General features: G+C 45.4%; 1 protein-coding gene across 2 annotated transcripts in view; it reads left to right on the top strand.

The window, feature by feature from the left end:
- Nucleotides 1-20,807, top strand: part of BBS9 (Bardet-Biedl syndrome 9) — a 1,933,935-nt gene that overhangs the window by 976,360 nt on the left and 936,768 nt on the right. For both annotated transcript variants that reach the window (XM_085607489.1, XM_085607490.1), the window contains exon 15: nucleotides 7,514-7,654. In XM_085607489.1, coding sequence (XP_085463615.1) covers nucleotides 7,514-7,654 — 141 coding nt within the window. The remainder of the gene's footprint in view (nucleotides 1-7,513; nucleotides 7,655-20,807) is intronic.

Here is a 20,807-nt window from a genome sequence, read left to right as displayed (position 1 = left end):
GATCGGACCTCCACAGCTCCAAAATAAAAAAAATAAATAAAAAAAAGGGGATCTGATTGGACAAGATAGTTTTGTCTCCTGTCTCTCATTTTGGGTTCACGGATCCCGGTGTCAAGTCTCCAAAATTGAAAGTTTCTCTATTGATGGCCACAACATAGAGAAAGAAATGTTGTAACTGCCATTACAGGAAGCCTAATTAACAACACCTAAAATGTAATTAAACAGAAGAACATAATCAAACCAATGAATGACACTGTATTCATAGTCGTCTCTGTTCAAGTGGTAATGGCTAGTGTGATATTTAAGATGATTTACGTTAGTAATTGCATCTTTCTTTACGGGTGAATTCATGAGTATTTCATTTGGTGTTCGAGTTATGGTTCCGCATAGCTATTGTGTGAGTGCGCTTTAACGGTGGTTGTTTTAGGGGCCTTTTTTTAAAAAGCAAAGTTAACCATAACTTCACCTTAACCTTTAACTGTTTACACTAAATATAGATATTTTACACAAGTGTGTGTAAAAAGCAATAGATTACTATTTTGTAATTGAAACGTTTACACCGTGCTCTATCCAAAGGGCTAGACACTCCAGGCTCTTCGTTAGCAGTCATTCAATAAAGGATATATTTTATTTTACCAAGATAACATATTGTTACTTACACAAATGTTTTATCTTCTGCTTGACTATGTATGGTGAACAGCACATAATTCTGAGCTGCCAGCGCATTGAAGCAGGTGTCTATGCTCTGAAAGAATACTAAATAAAACACTTAAACCCGCCTGCTACACATTTGTAGGAGTTTGATGGATGGTTAGTAGTTGTGTTACCACCATCATTGGCATGACGGCTGGTGCAATGTGTGGTGCAAGCTGCAGTGGCCTTATTACGTGAGCCCCGGCACTTATTATTTTACAAATTAAGCACTGACTTAGACTTTGCTCCATCTTGTGAACTGCTTTCAGCCCTTTAAGTGAAAAGTGGTATCGGTGGATGACAGGAAACACCGTCTGTAGGTTCATTGTAATAGCAAATTTGTAGAGTGGAAGGTTACATTTTCTTGCTGGTGTCCAATAAAAGGAAGATGACCATATGACTGAGCTTTATGATCCTCTTGGGGCTTTATCGTCCGTGGATCCGGCCACCCTCATAATGTCTGGTCCCCTGTGGTTGTTGGTGGGTTTGGATAATCCTACATATGAAGCCAACATCGCTGAGCATTGGCTGCATCCTCCCCATGCTCTAGTGTGCTGCAGAATGAGTGTGTAGGTTGGTAGAGTTCTGCTGGGGTATGATTCTTTCCTGTTCTGGTGTGTTGTCTGGCACAGCAGGTGCCTTGCAGGAGGTGATGGAGTGCTGGTTCCTGAGTTCTTTGGCGAGCCTGACAGTCGACTGACTAGTGGACTGCTGCCCTCCTTCGGTATTCGGTAGCTGTGGTGACGCGATGACTGAGTACACACTGTGCTGATAGTTGGGGTGTGTGGAGGAGAGCTGCTGGAGCCATATGAAGCCATGACTGATATGCCATTGAAGTTGGGTTACTCCGCTCCTTGGTGGGTCTCTGACGAAGCCCCATCTGTCTCCAAGTATCATGGGTGGCATCAGGCTTGTCGCATTGATGAGTCATTGTACAAGACCTGCCTAGGAGTCAGACTGTGGCACCTAAGGGAGAGGCTATGGACGTTGTAGGGGTGGGGTATCTGAGACACATCTGCATGATTTCCATTGGGGAGAGGCTGTCCTCCATCTATTTAATTTACAGCAACTGTGATGCTGTTGCTTTCAGGCTTTCAACACCAATCAACCTCCCACTAAGGCTCTGTTGTCTGGAACTGATCCACCCTCTTCCTCCTTCACCTTGGCCTGTGTCTCTGGTTGGTGCAGCATTAAGAGTTATATCCTATGTAAAATAGCGAGTGGACTCGCAGCTTTCAGTTGGGCACCATGTACCTTTACCTGCTGTGTGCCTGGTGAATCAATCCTGTGATAAAACCAGAATCAAGATCATTCATATAGAGAAACAGTGAGCATTACCTACCATTCTTTCCTTGTGAACCTTTTGTATGGCATAATTGTTGGTGACACCCTCGTTTGACAACATGTAAGCTATATGATTCGTGACTGAAAGCGTAATGAGGTGGAGATGACCTGACCCTGTGCAGTTGGCAGACACTGACCCTTCATTGGGCCTACAGGCGGGCTGATCAAGTGCTTTTGCAAACAAGTGCACTACTTCCTTCTCTTCACACTTAACTTGCAGAGCCCTGGTCATCTATACAACTGTGGTAAGGGGAGACCCTGTGCCTCTCTCTTTCACTGGGGCAGATGTCTCATCTTGTCTCCTCTACCCCAATGACTGCAGAAGTTTTATGTTGGCTGCTGACACTAACGTTTGCTATAGAAGTGGCCTCTTGTTTTGCATGCACAGTCACTCCCCTATCTGCAGCTGCCTCACTCACACTGATATTCCTGACCCTGTAGATGTGACCAATACTGCCAAAATAAGGCTGCAACACTGGCAGTGCACATGCTGAAGTCAAGGACATGTACCTTAATTAATACATGTGCAGTGTGCCCCTGGATACCAACTTTCTCTCATGGACAGGTGGGACAAAATAATGCCTCAGTCAATGCTGTAAAATTCACCTACAAGGGAAGAAAAACAGGAAAGGTGGATCCTAAACCATTGAGCCATTCTCATGTCCTGAACCACGTAGCAACAATGGATACCCATCTACCTCTCATATTGAATAGAGTTTATTACTGTTATTGTTTGCGTATAGTTTACCTACAAAACTCTCACACACAAGATGGATAATATGTCTGTGCAACTTACCAGCCTTGGGGGAAAACTGGGAAACACTGCTGACAGGGTCACACAAGGTGAGAGAGATGAATGCGCAACACAAAGGCTATACAGTTCAAGCTCAGATACAGGTGAAGAGTCTGACTAGAGATTGTGACGGCAACTATACAAGCTTGACTACTAGGGAAAAAACATTTCTACTGCCATAAGAATCAGTGGCAGAGAAATCAGAACCCATAGAGGTGAGGGATTTCATGACTCAACTAATACTTGAGGTGTTACCTCGTTACAGTATTCTTTGCTTCTTCCTTTAATGCCTGAGAATACAGGATTTACAGTGACTTTCCTAAGTCTGGCGCCCACTCACACTATCCTACTTCTTTTTAGGTCTCGCCTATCGATGCAGCGCATGCGCTGCTCGCTTGGCGAGATCTATTGTTGTCGATTTCTTTTCGGAAGGGGGACAGGAGATGTGCACGCGTACGGAGGACAGGAGATGTGCACGCGTACGGCTCGCGGGATACTCAGACCTCAATTCTTGACCAAGTAGTTTATTTAACGGGTGATATTTATAGAGAGATTCACACATACTAGTATTATTGATTAGTTAGTTACTATCCTAAGGTCCTTCGACCTTTGTAGGGATCAGAACATAGAATACACGGTGAAAGAACTACACAAAATAGACAAGCAGCTACTTGAAGTTTACATCTCATCCGTCCTGACTTATCTTAACCACACATCGTTATGCATGAGCAGCTCCCTGGCGAGAAATATACATTGCTCTTTAGGCAATGTAATCACCCTCATGTCGACTGGAAGAAACAGACTTTCTTTTTGCAGTTTTTGTATAGGTTGAACCTCTCCTAAGGGCATGGCAGCGGTTTACAAAGGAAGCAGGAGATGTTACACCTTTTTTGTAGCTTTTTAAGCACAGGAAGATTAAGTAATTTGCCCAGAATCATAGGACGTTAAATCAATGCCAGGAATTGAACCTCAGTTCCGAGTTCTAAAATCAGCACCACTACTCGCTAGCCGCATCTCCCCTCCATAGTAGGAGTCCCTTTCTTCTGCTGGACTCTCTCACCTACTGTATCATTCCCCCATGATTCTGCTTTGGCCAGTACTGGGTCTGCGGAACTCAGTCACTACTAAAATGATGTCTGGGAAAACGACCTGCAGGAGAGTCTACTTTAGAAAATATGTGCGCTTTCTGAACATCGAGTGCATTTACCAAAGGGTGGCTATGATGTGAATGTTCTGTATAAGGATGACTGTCGTGTTCAGGCGATGAAAGCCTGAATGGCTGATACATTCCCCTAACTTCGGTAAGGAGCTACTGCTTGTGTGGACTTTACAGGCTCACGCAAGGTGTCATTTGTGAGTCCTGCTTGAGTCAATCAATCAATCAATCATAGGCATTTGTATAGCGCACTGCTCACCCGGAGGGTCTCAAGGCACTGGGGGGGGGGGGGGAGGGGGGAGCGCTACTGCTCGAACAGCCAGGTCTTGAGTTGCTTCCTGAAGGCGAGATGGTCTTGCGTTGTCCGGAGGTGGATGGGGAGGGAGTTCCATGTCTTGGCTGCCAGGTAGGAGAAGGATCTTCCTCCGGCGGTGGCTCTGCGGAAACGGGGGACGGTGGCGAGAGTGAGGCTGGCGGAGCGGAGCTGGCGGGTGGGCTTGTGGAAGGTCAGGCGGCTGTTGAGGAACTTGGGGCCCAGGTCGTGGAGGGCCTTGTGTGCGTGGGTGAGGAGTCGGAACGTGATTCTTTTGTTGACGGGGAGCCAGTGCAGGTCTCTCAGGTGTCCGGAGATGTGGCTGTGTCGGGGGATGTCCAGGATGAGTCGTGCTGAGGCGTTCTGGATCCGTTGGAGTTTCTTCTGGAGTTTGGCGGCGGTGCCGGTGTAGAGGGCGTTCCCGTAGTCCAGCCGACTGGTGACGAGGGCCTGGGTGACCGTCTTCCTGGTCTCGGTGGGGATCCATCGGAAGATCTTTCGAAGCATGCGCAGGGTGTTGAAGCATGAAGACGAGACGGCGTTGACTTGTCTGGTCATCGAGAGGGAGGAGTCCAGGATGAAGCCTAGGTTGCGTGCGTGGTCCGTTGGCTTGGGGGTGGCTCCCAGGGCGGGGGGCCACCAGGAGTCGTCCCAGGCGGAGGGTGATGATCCCAGGATGAGGACCTCCGTCTTGTCTGAGTTCAGTTTCAGGCGGCTGTTCCATCCATTCGGCGACGTCTTTCATCCCTTCCTGTAGGCTGGCGGCGTCCGGGTCGCTGGTGAGGGAGAGGATCAGCTGGGTGTCGTCAGCGTAGGTGATGATCTTGAGGTTGTGTTGACGTGCGATGGTTGCGAGGGGGCTCATGTAGACGTTGAAGAGGGTGGGGCTGAGCGATGACCCTTGTGGAACACCGCAGATGACTTCGGTGGCCGCTGACCGGAACGGGGGGAGGCGGACTCTCTGGGTTCTTCCGGCGAGGAATGAGGTGATCCACTCCAGGGCCTTCTCCTGGATGCTGGTGTTGTTCAGGCGCTGTACCAGGGTGCGGTGGCAGACAGTGTCGAACGCTGCGGAGAGGTCCAGGAGGATGAGGGCCGCAGTTTCCCCGTTGTCCATTAGGGATCTGATGTCGTCTGTGGCTGCGATGAGGGCGGTCTCCGTGCTGTGGTTGGCTCGGAAGCCGGATTGCGAGTGGTCGAGGGATCCGTTGGTCTCGAGGAAGGCGGCTAGCTGTCTGTTGACGGTCTTCTCGATGACTTTGGCAGGAAACGGGAGAAGCGAGATGGGGTGGTAGTTCTTGAGGTCGGAGGGGTCTGCAGTTGGTTTCTTCAGCAGGGCACTGATCTCGGCGTGTTTCCAGCACTCCAGGAAGGTGGCGGTGTTGAAGGAGGCGTTGATGATGTCGCGGAGGTGGGGTGCGATGATGTGGTCGGCCGTGTTGAAAATGTGGTGTGTGGGCAGGGGTCCATAGGGGATCCGGAGTGGATGGTGTTCATTGTGCGTGTTGTGTCTTCGGTGCTGACTGGGGTCCAGGTGCGGAGGGTGGCGGTGGGGGGCATCGGTTCGGTGGTGGGGTTCGTGGTTGGTGGGCCGAAGCTGTTGTGAATGTTGGCGATCTTGTCGTGGAAGAAGGCTGCGAGGGAGTCGCAGAGGTCTTGCGAGGGAGTGATGTCATTGTTTCTGGCGTCGGGGTTGGAGAGCTCTTTGACGATGCTGAAGAGTTCCTTGCTGTTGTGGGTGTTGTTGAGTCAAGTGTATGATTCGAAGCTGACATAGAGGGAGCTTTTGGCTTTAAAATGCCCTCGTGTTGAGGCAGGGTATTAAAAAGGTATTTAGAAGCGAAGAAACACGTTTGTTGTGCTTTAGGACGTTTCCAAAGAAGTATATTTGTTCATCCAAATGCCAAGTAGTATTTGATGTACAAGTTAATTTCCATTTTACTGTGTCCATGTGATATTTTGAAGAGTATACACTAAAGCGTTTACAACCTGTAAGGAAGTAGGCATAGGCCGAACCCAGGACGCCATAATTTCAAGTTTAGAAAACGTTTAGGATAACAACCATGTTATACAAACCAATTCCTGCATTTGAAATTATGACTTGCCGGGATTTGAGATTCCATTTTGGTTAAATGTTGCTTACAGGAAATGTACGTAAATTGCTTTACATGACTTGAAAAACAGCATAAGTTCACTGCAGGGCTGTATTTTTTCTTTGAATTTACGTTTTGCAGTTGCTTTGAGGCCACTTTAAGACTGGCCAGACGGAAATCTCTAGAATCGTGGTATTATGTTTAATTTAAGTTAACGTATATTATTAGTTAAACAGAAACACTATCTGCTGAGAATAGCAGCACATTTGACATCTCTCCCTAATTTGCGTTGCTACTGCTTTCTGACGAGGATCCCTGCAGTTAATTTAGATTTTTTTTCAACCTTCAAAAGTTGACCTAAAATGGCTATAATTTTAGCATGGATTGACAGACCAGCCAAGGTTTAAACCAAGGCGCCACATTCACCTAGTTATGTGCACACCGTGCTAATTCTGTCTTCCTAAATGTGTTGAATTTGTTGCTAGAATTTAAATCAGAAAATATTGCAAACGGCCTGTGTACATGACAAGGCAGAAATTAATCACTGCTGTCAACTACTAAAATATATTTTTTATTATTAGCAGCAGTATTTTATATAATTAATTTGACGGCAGTAGCTATGTGCCAGTAGAAAAATTAAGACATGCCTATCTACCATCTACCTGCCAAGTGTAGTTAAAATTTAGTCATGAAGCAGTTATTGAGTTTAACGCGTAGTGAGTGTCATGCCAAAATTGTTTGTCTCGTTTGCAGATGTTGTTTACAGTTAAGGTGATAGCAGATGATAAAAAACAAATAATCGTTAGTATATGTAACGGTTTCTACATCATTTTGCTGTGTGTGAACATATCACTTTTTTAAAAATTGTGGCTTTGTCATTGGTGTGATTTTCCTTGTCTTTGTCGGTATAAAAATAGTTGGTGTCTACAGTGATAGAATTGTTTAGTAGCATCTCAGGGCTACTGGCCCACTTTCCTTTTCAACCTCTGTTTTGCGGCTATGAATTCATCTTTGTCTCTGTAGACAATTACTTTATCCTAGACAGCCTCTTTGTATGTCACGGAGTTTGAACAGACTCCCATTGATAGAATCAAATAATGACACCTATGTTTTCTTTTCAGGTGTGCCTCGGGTGATCCAGTGTAAATTTCGTCTCCCGCTAAAGTTGGTTTGCTTTCCTGTACAGCCTTCGAAAAATGCAAACCACAAATTAACCATTGATACCAACAAACCTCCCGTCAATCTTGCCGACCTCTTCCCAGGTAAGACTGCTTTTAACAATGTGGCTGGCGCATCCAGTGTTTGGAATTCATAATGCACCCCTTGTGGTTCAGCAATAAGAGGTATTTCATGAGGCAATTATCATGCAAACATGTTGCCATTTTGAGTACTCTAATAAAAATATTTATATCAACTGAGTATTAATATTCTGCCATCAAGTGTTGTTAGTATTAGTATGGGGGCTGCTTCACATACTTTAAAGAAATTTGTAAGTTTACACGTTATCTGTTTACATAATGATTTTGAATTCATGGGCCTTTGCAGATTACCGATTTACAGTCATGGAAATCTACCAATCCCTTAAGATTTCTTGGGCTGTACTCCTCTGTACTTACACTGGTGTAATTTGGCATTAGCACATAAAAGTGTTGCTTTTCTTTTTTTCTCCACTGTGATGTGTTAGAGGGGTTTTTCATAAGTTTGGTGGCTTGATATGAATAAGGCGGAGATGGTCCTTCGTGTTGCAGATTTGATAGATAGCTCTTTTTGGTTTGGGAGAATATACTGTTGTGTATGTAGTCCTCATAGCGAATGCCTGTGTCTTTTCAGTGCTGTTCAAAAGCATCTGCAAAGTTTCATCAAAAACCATTTAATGCTAGGGAAGTTTGCCTGTTTGCGTATCTACTTGATCAGAAAAGCCAGCGGATCAAATGCAGTGGTTGCTGTCCATGATGACAGGAATTCAAATGTACGGAAAAAAAAGCATTTGACCATTTTGAATGTAGGAACACTTTTGAGCTGAGTTCCTCTAGGTTTTTTTAATTGATGTATGACTTATTGGCTCATCAAATGTGTTTGATACCTGCAAGAAGTTTAGATCAAGGCTGTCTCGGACTTCTGATGTGGGGGTATTTAATTGGAGACAGAATCCTCGGTTTCCCATCTCCTCAATCAACCATCATTGTAAGAACTTTGAGGGGCATCAGCTCACATATTGTTCTCACCCAGAAGATTGGATTGCCTCCAGATGATAACAAAGTGCTGAGCCAGGTCCATGAAACCTGCTAGAAATGGTAGCAAGTATAAGCCAGCTAGCTCTTTGCATGTGTTTTTCCACAATGTGTTCCTGAGCTCAAGTACTTTTAGGAGTATGCTGTAACCATCACAGAGGAGATCTAGGATGTTTGTTTCCAATCATCCTTTAGTCAAGGTTTCACTAACATGTGGATGTGGGGAGTGTTAGACCTGGCACCATTGGCGTGGGTCTCCCTTCCATTTTTTTCACTGATGCCTCCTATGTTTTGCTATGTTTTTGCTTGTCTAGATGCTTTGGGCACTTTGCCACTGCTATTCGGTGCCAAAGTGCAAGTGCTTCCTATTGGAAATTGTTGTATTGGATTAGTGACTCCATGATTGTCTTATTTGATTTACTTGTCAGACCCTAGTACAGTGCACATGTGTGCCCAGGGCCTGTAAATCAAATGCTGCTGGTGAGCTTGCAGCACTGGTTGTGCCACCCACTGAAGCAGCTTGTAAAGTATGGCTCAGGCCTGCCATTACAGAGCCTGTGTGCAGTCTGTGACTGCCATGTCGACTTGGCAACTGCACCCACTTGCCAGTCCCTAAACCTTCCCTTTTCTACATATACGTCATCTCTAAGGTAGGCCCGAGGGCAGGGTACATTGTATGTAAAAGGTAGGACATGCCCTGATGTGTGTGGCATGTCCTGATAGTGAATTACAGCCAATTTCGTTTTTCACTATTGCAAGGCTATCTGTTTCCATAGGCCAGAATGGGCAGTTTGATTATAACATCTTATAATCATAACTGACCTAGGGAACAGGAAAGGAAAATTAAGTTTAGTATGTCTGAACTCAGAATGTTAAAATACATCTTTTAGTGTGGGTGATTTTTACATTCTGTGTTTGAAAATACCACTTTTAGAAAGTAGGTATTATCTTGGCTAACCATCCAGCATGCCTCTGCTAGGTTTGTGTATTCCATGTCAGGTTTGTGAGAGATGGGGGCTGGAGAGGGTTTTGGCTCCAGCAGTCTGATTACTCAGGGCTGGGCTGAATAAGACCTGCATTGAATAGAGAGTAGGGGGCAGAGATTTCCTTTCACTGACCTGAGCCCTCATAGAATAGAGAGTAGGGTGAGGAGATTTCCTTTCAGCTACCTGGGCCAGGTCTGCTATCAAACAATGCTGTCTCCACCTCCTGCCAGGAAGCTACACCCAGGAGGACAGAACTGATTTTGACTGGGCACAGACACCCTCTGCCTTCAGAGGACAAATAATTGTGCAGTATAAATATTGGGGCCCAGACCCCAGAACTTTAGATCACTTCTGGGAATCAAGAAATACCTTTGTCAGGGAGAGAAACCAAGGAAGCTGAAGGAGGAGACTGCCCCAGTGCTAGTTGCTGTTTGGGGTTGGCATACAGTGGTTACTTATTTCCAAGAAAAGGAAAAAGGAACTTTGTTTACTTTATCATCTTGAGGAAGATCTCCAAGGGCTTGAAGCTGAGCTTGCCTCCTGTTCAGAAGTCTCAGGTTCACAAAAATTTCACCACCAGCTACCCCTGAATTTCCTTGCTGGGAATTCTACCTGCAGTGAGGTGCCTGCTATTGTTTTGGGCCCTCTCAAGACTGTGTGTCGTTGTGAGCTGGAAGCGCGACACACCGAGGACGAAGCGTGTCGCCGCAGCAGCAGTTGCCATTGCATCGCCGTAGAAGCGTGTCGCATTTCACCGACGAAGCGTGTCACATCACCGGAGAAGCGTGTCGCCGCAGCAGAGGTCGCCGTTGCATCACCGGAGAAGCGTGTCACAGCGGCTCCAGAGTTCCAGAGTTCACCGAGTCCCCGCACGGCCGTTGGGTGTGCACACATCGCATCCACGTTGTCGCATCGCATCAAAGACGCCATTTTGTCGCATTGCACCGGATCATCACATCGCATCGAGGCGCCATCTTGTCGCATCGTCACTGGGCTGCCGTAAGAAACGACGCAACAACTCCCCACACAGTAAGGAAGCAGCGCATCACCTCCCCTGCGCTGCAGTAAGGAACCAACGCATCCACTCCCCTGAGTGTAAGGAATGGCGCATCAACTTCCCTGCGACCCTTTTGTTTGTATTGCGTGACGCATACTTTGAGAGTAAAGTGTCGCATTTACCATCCACATTGAACTAAGCTATTTCTACCATTTTAAAGTCATATTTTTATTACAGTATTGTGGATTTTTGTCGTTTGATCTTCTGTCAAGTCTAGTAAAGCTTACTTAATTTTCTAAACTGGTGTAGTGTCTATTTGTAGTGTTTTTACTGTATTACTGTATGTGTTCACAAATGCTTTACACACTGCCTCCAAGATAAGCCTGTCTGCTCGTGCCAAGCTACCAAGAGGGTGAGCAGGGGTTATCCAGGAGTGTACCTCCCTTTCCCTGACTAGAAGCAAGGGCCCCTACTTGGTCAAAGGTACCTACCTCTGCCAACTAGAGACCCCCATTTCTCACAGGTGTCATAGTGTCCTTTACATTAGATGCATGCTTAGATTCTATCTTCGCATTTGGAAGCCTGCCTCTCCATGTAGAAGGTGAAAGTTGATGTTAGGAGAAGGGAGCAGGAAGGTAGTGGTGAGAGTTAAACTATCTGACTGATGCCGGGTGAGGTTGCGTACGATGGGCAGTTGTGTTATCATGTCTGACAGTTATTATGACCATAATCCCCAGAATCTGTGACACTCAAGATAGTGAAATGATGTCACTAAGTTCAGGTGTACTCCAGTGGTGCCATAAAGCCATTTATATGGCCTCTAACTCCTTAAGTGCTGCGACTTTGCTCCCCATCCCTGAGTCTTCTTTTGAGTTTTCATTACTTTTTTCCACACAAGTTCCTCCTTTTCCCCCCCTCATGTTTGGGATTATAACGGTACACTGGGTTTGTGCATTCCCCTGGAAGTAACCGAGAAAACAGACAAAATGTAAAAAAATTTGGGGGGGTGGAGGGAAGAAGTACTGTGCAAGAAAGTGGTTTTTTTCTAAAAATTATTTTAACAAAAGGTTTCCTTTGCTGAGATCACCCTCTTCCCAGCATGCAGAATGGTAAAAAAAAGAAAATTCAACTCAGTTTTGTAGTTTTCGAAGCGTAAGTCAATATTTTTAATTTTTGCGTTTTATAACTACTTTTTGTGGGGGGAAACGAGGTGTAAAATCTATGGGTGATCCCAGAATCCTGTACATTTCTGAAGTGTAGTCAGAATTCTGAATACAGCAAGGCATTATTTGTGTAGATTGCTCATGACTTTCTCAAAGCAACTAATCATAGAATTAAAAAACGAATGAAGGTAATTAGGAAAGGTTTGAAAAAGTTAAACAAGTTTTCATCAGATATTTTGTGTCCCATTGGCCAATCTGCAAAAGTTATATACCGTTACATCCATCAGAAGCTCCTGGTGGTGCAGCAAAAGAAGGCTCCACGGTGTCCCCGTCCCCGCAGAAGATCTTGGGGTCGCTCCTGGACCCGTTCCTGAGGACGACTGTCTTCCTAATCCAAGACCTCCTTGTCGAAGCAGGGTAAATTATAGAAGCACAAGAAGAAGTCGAAGCGTTCTTTGGTTTCAACCTCTTGACGTCGTGCATCTAAGCCCCGCTTCCGCACTCCATGCTACCCTGAATTTCCCAGCACTGAACCGACACCCGCCTAGATAAAGGAAATCTATGATGCCATGCATGCCATCTTTGGCCCACTGACTCCTTTTGGTGTGCCTCCGGGCCCCATGTAGCCAAAAGGTCCCCCCACTGGGTTACTGTCGGTGAGATTGCCCACGACGCCAACCAGGCCCTCAGAATCCGGACTAATGCTGCCACGGGCGCCTCCATCCACCCCGGCTCCCACTCCGATCATAATCTCCAACGGCGACCCCGTGCCACCCCAGCAATGCTTGATATCTATGCTGGCATTTTCGTCCAGGCCCTGCCATCCCCTGGACTTTCCACCCGTTGACAGGCTCTACCTCCTTGAAGGGGGCTTGAGGAAGTGTATGGTCTCCGTGAGGAGGACGCTCAAGAGGAAAACTGATACGAGGAGATGGTGATGCCATTGGCTTGAATACCTCCCTAAACTCTAGCATGCTCTCCCTTCCTGCCCAGGATTTGGAGGAAGGTGCATCTTTTGCCACAGTGATGCGCAATACGGCAGAGGTCCACGATCTCCAGCTGCCTGCTGTTGAGGTCAAGTCCAATGTTTTTACAGAGATGTTTCAAGCTGGGAATGGCTCACCTGAGCCCATGCTCCTCTTTAATGAAGCCCTCACTGACCTGCTCCTGGGGGCATGGGGGATAACCGTGCACAGGGGCTCCTGTGCATCGAATGATTGCCCATCAGTATCACCCCGTGAGACACAACCTTCCTCTGCAAGCACCCCTCCCCTGTGAGCCTCGTGGTGTAGGCAACCCAAGCGGATTCCCTGCCACTCCAACGGAGAGGGAATCCAAGAGTCACAACACCTTTGGGAAGAGCATATTCTCTTCTACCAGCATGGCCTTGTGGTCAGTGAATACCACGCGTCCTTTGGGCTGATATTCCAATGCAATGTGGGACTCGGTTGCGTAACGGCTACCCATGCTGCCTGAGGAGGGCTGCGCCATCCTCAACCAAGCTTTGCTGGATGGCACAGTTAGCTATCTGGTGTGAACTGTCACCACAACCTACCTCGGTAGAGCCATGGCTTTTATGGTGATGCTGTGTCGCCATGCCTGGTGGCGTAGTGCTGGGTTTTCCAGGGATGTCCAATCATCGCTAATCTAAATCAACATTCCCTTCGATGGCTCTTGCCTGTTTGGCAACAAGGCAGAAGAGGCGCTTGAGTGCTTCCGCAAGAGCAGGGTCTCTGGCAGATCTCTTGGGATTGCTTTATCGACCTGGCTGCAACAGCAGTCCTTCCACCCCATTTGCAGACTTGAAAGGGGCAGTTTTGGGCATCCGCAGCACCAACCATACCCGGTCCAGCAGCCTGCCAGTCTGTGGAGATACTTTAGAAAATGGAACATGCCGTGATGTAGGGGATAATGCTGATGTAATGGGGAGATGTGTAGATTCTAAGCTGGTTGTCATAGTGGCATTCTGCTTGAATCTGCTGGATGTTACTGATGGTGTACTTTGAACTGGAAATAAAGAGAAGAGAAAAGTAACGAGGAGTGCGTCCAGTTACTACTAATTTTGGTGACGAGTAGCTCTGTGCAGAGAGCAGAGATCTATAAAGTAATCTCTACCTCTGGAAAAGCGCTGTTTACTAGATGGGGGAATAACGCTACAAGGTCATGTTAAATGCGAGAACTGAAGGCTGGACTAGTGGAGCACGAGACATTAGAAGCCCTAATAGGGGTGAATTGAGAGTTTCTTACTAGAGACTGTGTAAGAGCAGGACATGCAATGCGATGTTTTCAAAATCATCTCCGCTTACAAGAGGCGCATAGCTAGGCCCGACACTCGGTTGCTTAGCAATGCGCTTGATACTGCCATTGTGGTAGCGCATCTCGAAGGCTGTGTTGTCAGTATACTTAGCAAGTGTGCAGCAGCTGATCACGCTCTACCGCCTCCTGCAGTGCGCATCAGCTTTATCTCTGGCCACGTTTTACGGTGGGTCATGTGCTACTGCATCCAGCAGTGCGCATTGAAAAGCCTGTGCCAGTCACTGGTCACGAATAATAACGTTGAAACAATAACGAGGCAATACTAAACAAGGATAAATATTAGAGGTCATAAATAAAGCTCTACTTACATCTCACACGTGCATGCTGACTCATGTCGGCAATTCCCTGATTCTGAAGAAAAAAGGGGAAGAGGAAATAGAAAAGAGACTCTCTCTAACAAACCAGTCGAAATAAGAAGAAAGACTATACAGATCATAAATGTGGAAAAACAAACTTAGCGAGAAGAATTTGACAACTGGAATGACCACTATTATTTTAGATAATTGTTGTAGATCATTATTTTAGTTAGTTATTTCAGTTTATTATATTGGTTTGCTATTTTAGTATTTTATGCTAGTTTGTTAATTTACATTTTTGCAGGTATGGCGGCACCTCCTAATTTCTTGCCAGGGCCTGGGGAGCCCACAATTCTGTGGAAAAGATGGAAGAATATTTTCTTTACCTATATGTTAGCTATAGGTGGAGATAAATGTGGTCTTGCACGGAAACAAGCCATTCTCTTTGACCATATTGTTGTGGAAGGCAGAAGAATTTATGATGATCTTACAGAGATTTTCTTAGGGATGGGGACTGGCCAGCCAATTAATCTGTATGACATGTCACTACAAATTTTAGAGAAGCACTTCACGCCAAAAGTAAATGTAGTCTTTGGGAGACATAAGTTCTTTTGTAGGGTACAGGGGCAGGAATGAGACATTATGAGTTATGTTGCCACTTTGCATGGTTTGGCGGTGACCTGTGACTTCCAGAACCTAATCAACTTGTTGATACGTTAACAGATTGTTAGGTGCATGAACAATAAAAAGGTAAAGGACAAACTGCTAACTAAAGATCCCACTTTGGAAGAATCCATACAGATGGCTAGGAGCACACTGCTGTGTGGATGAGAGAAATCAACATGGGGATAAAACCAATATAAGAAGCACAGAGAAGGACACATTCACTCCAGTTTTGCTTGCGGGGCAAGAAATGTAACGTGTAGATCATGTGGGAGAAGAGGACACTTAGCGAAGGTTTGTAGATAAAAAGGAAAAGTACAGAATGCTAGTGTCAAGATTGTTGAAGACCAGAGGGTCGATAAAGAAGAAATAATATTGACCATAAATAAAATAGAAGATGATGCTCAGCAACGGGACAGCTGTGTTAACAACGGGAATATAAGAAATGAGAATTCGGGGAAATTAGAGAAGCCTCTTTTTAAAATCACATTAGGGACTGGGAAGGTTAAAGTATTGGCTGATTTTAGAAGTCTATTCACTTTGATTTCACAGGGTATGCATGAAAAACAGCTGAGTGCAGACATTAAAGATTTGCAGCAATCTGATGTGAAAGTTGTAGAGTATGGTGGTAAGAGGATTAATATAATAGGAATTCAATGGATGAACATATTTTTCAAACAAAGTGGGGTGCATGAGAGAGTCTACCTAACAAGTGAGGGTTCGAATTTATTTTGATGGCGCCACCAAAAGGATTTTAACATAGTACTTGAGCCCAATGCCAAAGAACCAGTCATGGTGATAGAACCAGTAAATGAAAGTGAAATTGTGAAACATGATGTGGATAACGAGTGGGGCAAGAATTTAATGTAGAGATTTCTGCAAGTGTTTTCTGACAAGTCGGGTGTACTGAATAAGTTCACTCATCGGATAATTCTCAAGAAGAATGCTACACCTGCTATGCACAAAGTAAGGTCCATATCATATTTAATGGGGGAACCACCTCAACAAGAATTGAGCATACTACTGGAAGAAAAGATCATTGAGCTGATTGAGTTGTCTAAATGGTTAGCCCCCAATGTGGTGGCCCCGGGGATGGAAATAAAATCTGCTTATGTATTACCTTGAGGGGCCTCAATAAAAATATATTGGGGGACAGGCAGCCATTGCCCAACATCGGGGAGATGCTGAACAGGATGGGTGGGGCAAGGTATTTAGTGTTTTGGATGTGTCGCCAGCGTACCACCAGGTGAATCTACATCCGGAATCTCGCCCTTTGACTTCTTTTATTACACCTCTAAGGGCGTACCGATATTTCAGGATGCCATTTGGCGTGACATCTGCCTTTGCTGTCTTTCAGAGGATCATGCAAAATATTTTTCAGGGTATCCAAAGTGTATTATGTTTTCAGGATGACATTATGGTGGTGGGAAAATTATTTGCTGAACATGATGTGTTTTTGGGGAAGGCATAGGAAAAATTGGAAGTTATTGTACCTACCATAAAAAAACAAAAATACCAGTTGAGGAAGGAGCAAGTAAGTTATTTGGGATATGAAGTGTCTGTGAATGGAATAAGACCCCAAAAGAGCATTGTGATGGCTATTGAGGAGGCTCTGCAACCCACTAACAAGGAGCAATTAAAATCTTTTGTGAGATTTTAGGAATATTGCTTGAAATTTGTTTCCAATTTTGGGGATGTGGTGGAACCATTGAGGGTTATGTTAAAGAAATGAAGTGTTTTTGAATGGAATGTGGAGTGTGAGGCTGCATTTGTCAATATAAAACAATCTCTTGCTCATGCACTAACATTGGGTCAGTTTGACATTCGCAAATAGACAATTGCTGGTAATGTAGGTCTGGGGCGGTGTTGACCCAGAAGGCAGAAGAGGGGGATAGGATTATAGGATTTGAATCCTGGCAATTACAAGATGCGGAACAATGCTAATCTGCAATTGAGGAAGAGGCTTTAGCCTCTTGTTGGGAAATATACCACTTCAGGTATTATTTTGTGAGGATTGCCATTTGTGCTCAAAAGTGACCACAAACCCTTGGTGCACATTTTCATGTGTGGTCGGGCTTTAGAAGGGAGTGTAACACCCAGTATTTCAAGATAGTTGGTGTCTGTGATGGATTACAACTTTGTAATAGAATATGTGAGAGGAAATAAGAATGTTTTTTTTTTACACAGGAGACAGAAACTCAAGTGGTTTGTGTGGAAGGGGAATTTGGTCTTGGTCAGGAGTGGAGAGAAGCTATAGCGAATGACAAAGAGTATGGGGAACTATCAAGGCTTATAGGATGTGGTTGGCAACAATCTGGTCTGTTGAATGGGAGTGTGAAACAATCTATGTTGATGAAGGACAAGCTCAGCATTCAGAGAGATAAGATACTGAGGACAGATTGCATTGTTCCGCCCAGTGCGTTGATGGCGAGATTGGTTAGGATCGTGCATGAAGGGCACCTAGCGAGGAACTCCAAAAGGAGGTTGAGGCAATTCTTCTGGTGGGAAGGAATGGATAAAGTGAGTGATTGCTATGCTTGCAGAAATAGTGACAAGAGTAAAATGGTTAGGCAACCACCTTTGGTGTGTATAGAACTTCCGACTCAGCCATGGGAGAAACTGGCTGTGGATTTTTTGGGACCTAAAGAAAAGTTAGGGAGAAAAGATTGTTTTATTGCTGTTTTGGTGGATAACCACAGCAAGTGGTTGGTGATTAGATCCATGTAACAGATTACTACTAGTAATGTCATTAGGATCCTAAAAGAAGTATTCTTGGAAGAAGGTATACCTAAAGTGCTGGTCATGGATAATGGAGCACAGTTGGGTTCCACAGCAAAGAATGAGTTTTTTGCAAAGGTAGGTATCAGGCATGACCGTGTGACATTTTTCCAGCCACAGGCCAGTGGTTTAGTGGAAAGAGTGAACAGTATCATTATGGAGAACATTCAATTATTTTTGGCAAATGGGTCTGTATTGAGAGATGAATTGGAAAAGATGGTATGGGCTCATAGGGTGATGCCTCATTTTGTGACTATTGTATCTCCGTTCCTAGCTCTGAAGGGCAGGGAGCCATGTGGTTACAAGGGTAAGATCAGATGTGGGTGGATCATGAGAATATGAGGTCTATAGTGTATAAGTGAAGTATAACAAAGCTAACTTGTTAACTGGAAAGGGGTGAAGGATTTGGATGTGAAGAGTGGAGATTGAGTAGTGGTAGGGAAAACAGGTTTTGTAAGAAAAGGGTATAACAAGATTTTCCAACCCCAGAAGGTGATACAAGTGAAGGGGTCAATTGAGAGGTTAGATGATGGGAGAGAGTGGAGGTTTGAGAATCTATGTAAGGTCAGTGGTCCAAGAATTGTGGGATGAGGACTTATTTCTCTTGATCTAAAAATTATCTCTGTATTCCAAATGCACTGTACTGTTATATTTTCTTTGTATTCCTGTTGCACTGTTCATATTTCTTCCCTGCTTTTGACTTGTGCTCTGTATAAGGTTTTATGCCTTTATAGTAGGAAATGTTTATATTAGGTTTTTCTTTAGTCATGTATATGAAAAGGGGTGTGTGTTTGGAAATATGTTAGATTATAGAACATGCCTTGATGTAGGGGAGGATGCTGAAGGAATGAGGAGATGTGCAGATTCTAAGCTGGTTGTAATATTGGCATTCTGCTTGAATCTGCTGGAGGTTACTGTTGGTGTACTTTGAACTAGAAATAACAAGAAGAGAAAAGTAACAAAGGATGCGTCCAGTTACTACAAAGCCCTTTTGAGGATGAGGCAGCGGAGCCCAAAAAGATCATGGGAATGAGTCCCAGCATGCTGCCCAGTCTCCCGCCCCTCCAGCTACCACAGCCTTCAAGCCGCTTTAGCGTGCCCTTCATCCTGTACAGACATTCCATTGATGACAGAATCAGGCACCACCTGCCTCATTGGCCGGCGATTACACACAACAAGTGGATGCTTCAGATCGTACAGAAAAGGTACACCCTAACATTTGCGGAAACACCTCAGCCTCTCTTATTATCCCAAGAACGACTGACGGAGGAGTATCTCTCCTCACTCCATCAGGAAATGCAGGCACTTTTGGCCAAAGGAGCCATCGAAAGGGTGTCCACACCAGAAATAGGGCGTTGTTATTATTCTCATTACTTTTGGGTGCCAAAAAAGGACGGAGACCTCCACTCTATGCTAAATCTGTGCCCTTTCAACTTCTTTTTAAGAAAAGAGAAATTCAAGAGGCTCACATTGGCTCATATGGTGGTGCTGGATCTGTGAGTCACGTATTTCCACAACGCCGTCCTGTCAACCCACAGGTGCTACCTCCGGTTCATGGTGGATTACAAACATTTCCAGTTCGCTTGTCTCTCCTTTGCCTCACAAGTGTCTATCTAGTGTTCACAAAAGTGATGGCGGTGGTTGCAGCACATATGCATAGGTCAGGGGTTCCAGCCTTCTCCTACCTCGACAACAGTCTGTTGATGGTGGGCTCACCCTATGCATTCTTTGCCCACCTCCAGACTACAGCAAATCCTCTGCATTCACTGAGGTTCGTTATCAGCACGCCGAAGTCACACCTGAGCCCTTCTTAGGTGCTCAAATTCACTGGAGCCATTCTGGACACAGTGCATATTCCATGTCTATCCTCCGGAGCAGCGAGTCCTGTATATTCAGGCTTTAGTTCTCATGTAGCGGAGTCTGTCCTGGAATTCGGTGAGACAGACTCTCAGGCTGCTGGGACTCATGGCCTCCTGCTGATAAAACATGCCCTATGACGTGGGCTCTGCAGTGCGATCTGATGTCTCACAGCGTACAACATCATGGAAATTTATCTGACCTGGTCCAGTTACCAGAAGGAAGTTCAAAAGATCTGCAATGGTGGCTGACCCCTCTCCTTTTCCCACCCAAAGTTCACAGTGATGACAGATGCATTACTCATGGGTTGAGGTGGCCATCAGTGAGAGGTGGAGATCAGAGGACTTTGGTCTCCTGTGAAGTCTCATCTCCACATCAATTTGTTACAGTTGAGGGCTAGTTTTGTGGTATTGAAAGCCTACCTTTCATCCATCAAGGGAAGGCTGGTTCAGGAGTTCATGGACAACATATCTGCCTTGCGTTATTGCAACAAACAGGGTGGGGTCATGGAACCTGCACCAGGATATCTTCCTAGTTGAGCAGCACTTGGCAGGCCCCCTGAACACCAGGGCAGGGAAACTCAGCTGTCAATGCCTTGATGATCAGGAATGCTGTCTACATCCGGAGGTGGTGCAAGCTCTCTTCCGTGACTGGGTAGAACCTTGGCTCCATGTGTATGCAACCGCTGAGAATGTCAGCACTTCTGCATGCTGGAGTTTCCACAGTGGTTCTCGCTCAGAAGCGCGTTCCGCCTCAAGTGGAATTTAAGACTCCTGTATGCCTTTCCCAGAGGATTTGGGTATCCAAGGCCTGGCGCTGGCCTGGCTACATTCCTTTCTGCAAGACTGCTCCTTCCAAGTCTGTGCTAAATCACATAACTCCAGCTCCCACACGTTATTCTCTGGGATGCCTCAGGGCTCTGCCATGAGCCCCACCTTGTTTTTTCATCTAAATGCGGCCTTTGGCAGACATAGTGCAAGGTTGTGGTCTTACATTGTTTTCTTATGTGGATGATACCCAAATCATTATATCCCTATACCCCAATGAAGATTGAAGGTCAGCCACTCTTAACTCCTGCCTTACTAAGGCAGCAACCTGGATGAATAGTAATTCCCTAAAGTTAAATGG

Source organism: Triturus cristatus, chromosome 5_2, assembly GCF_964204655.1.
Source record: "Triturus cristatus chromosome 5_2, aTriCri1.1, whole genome shotgun sequence".
Classification (NCBI taxonomy): Eukaryota; Metazoa; Chordata; class Amphibia; order Caudata; family Salamandridae; genus Triturus; species Triturus cristatus.
Note: the sequence above shows the minus strand (reverse complement) of the source record. Positions and strands in the feature narration are given on the sequence as shown.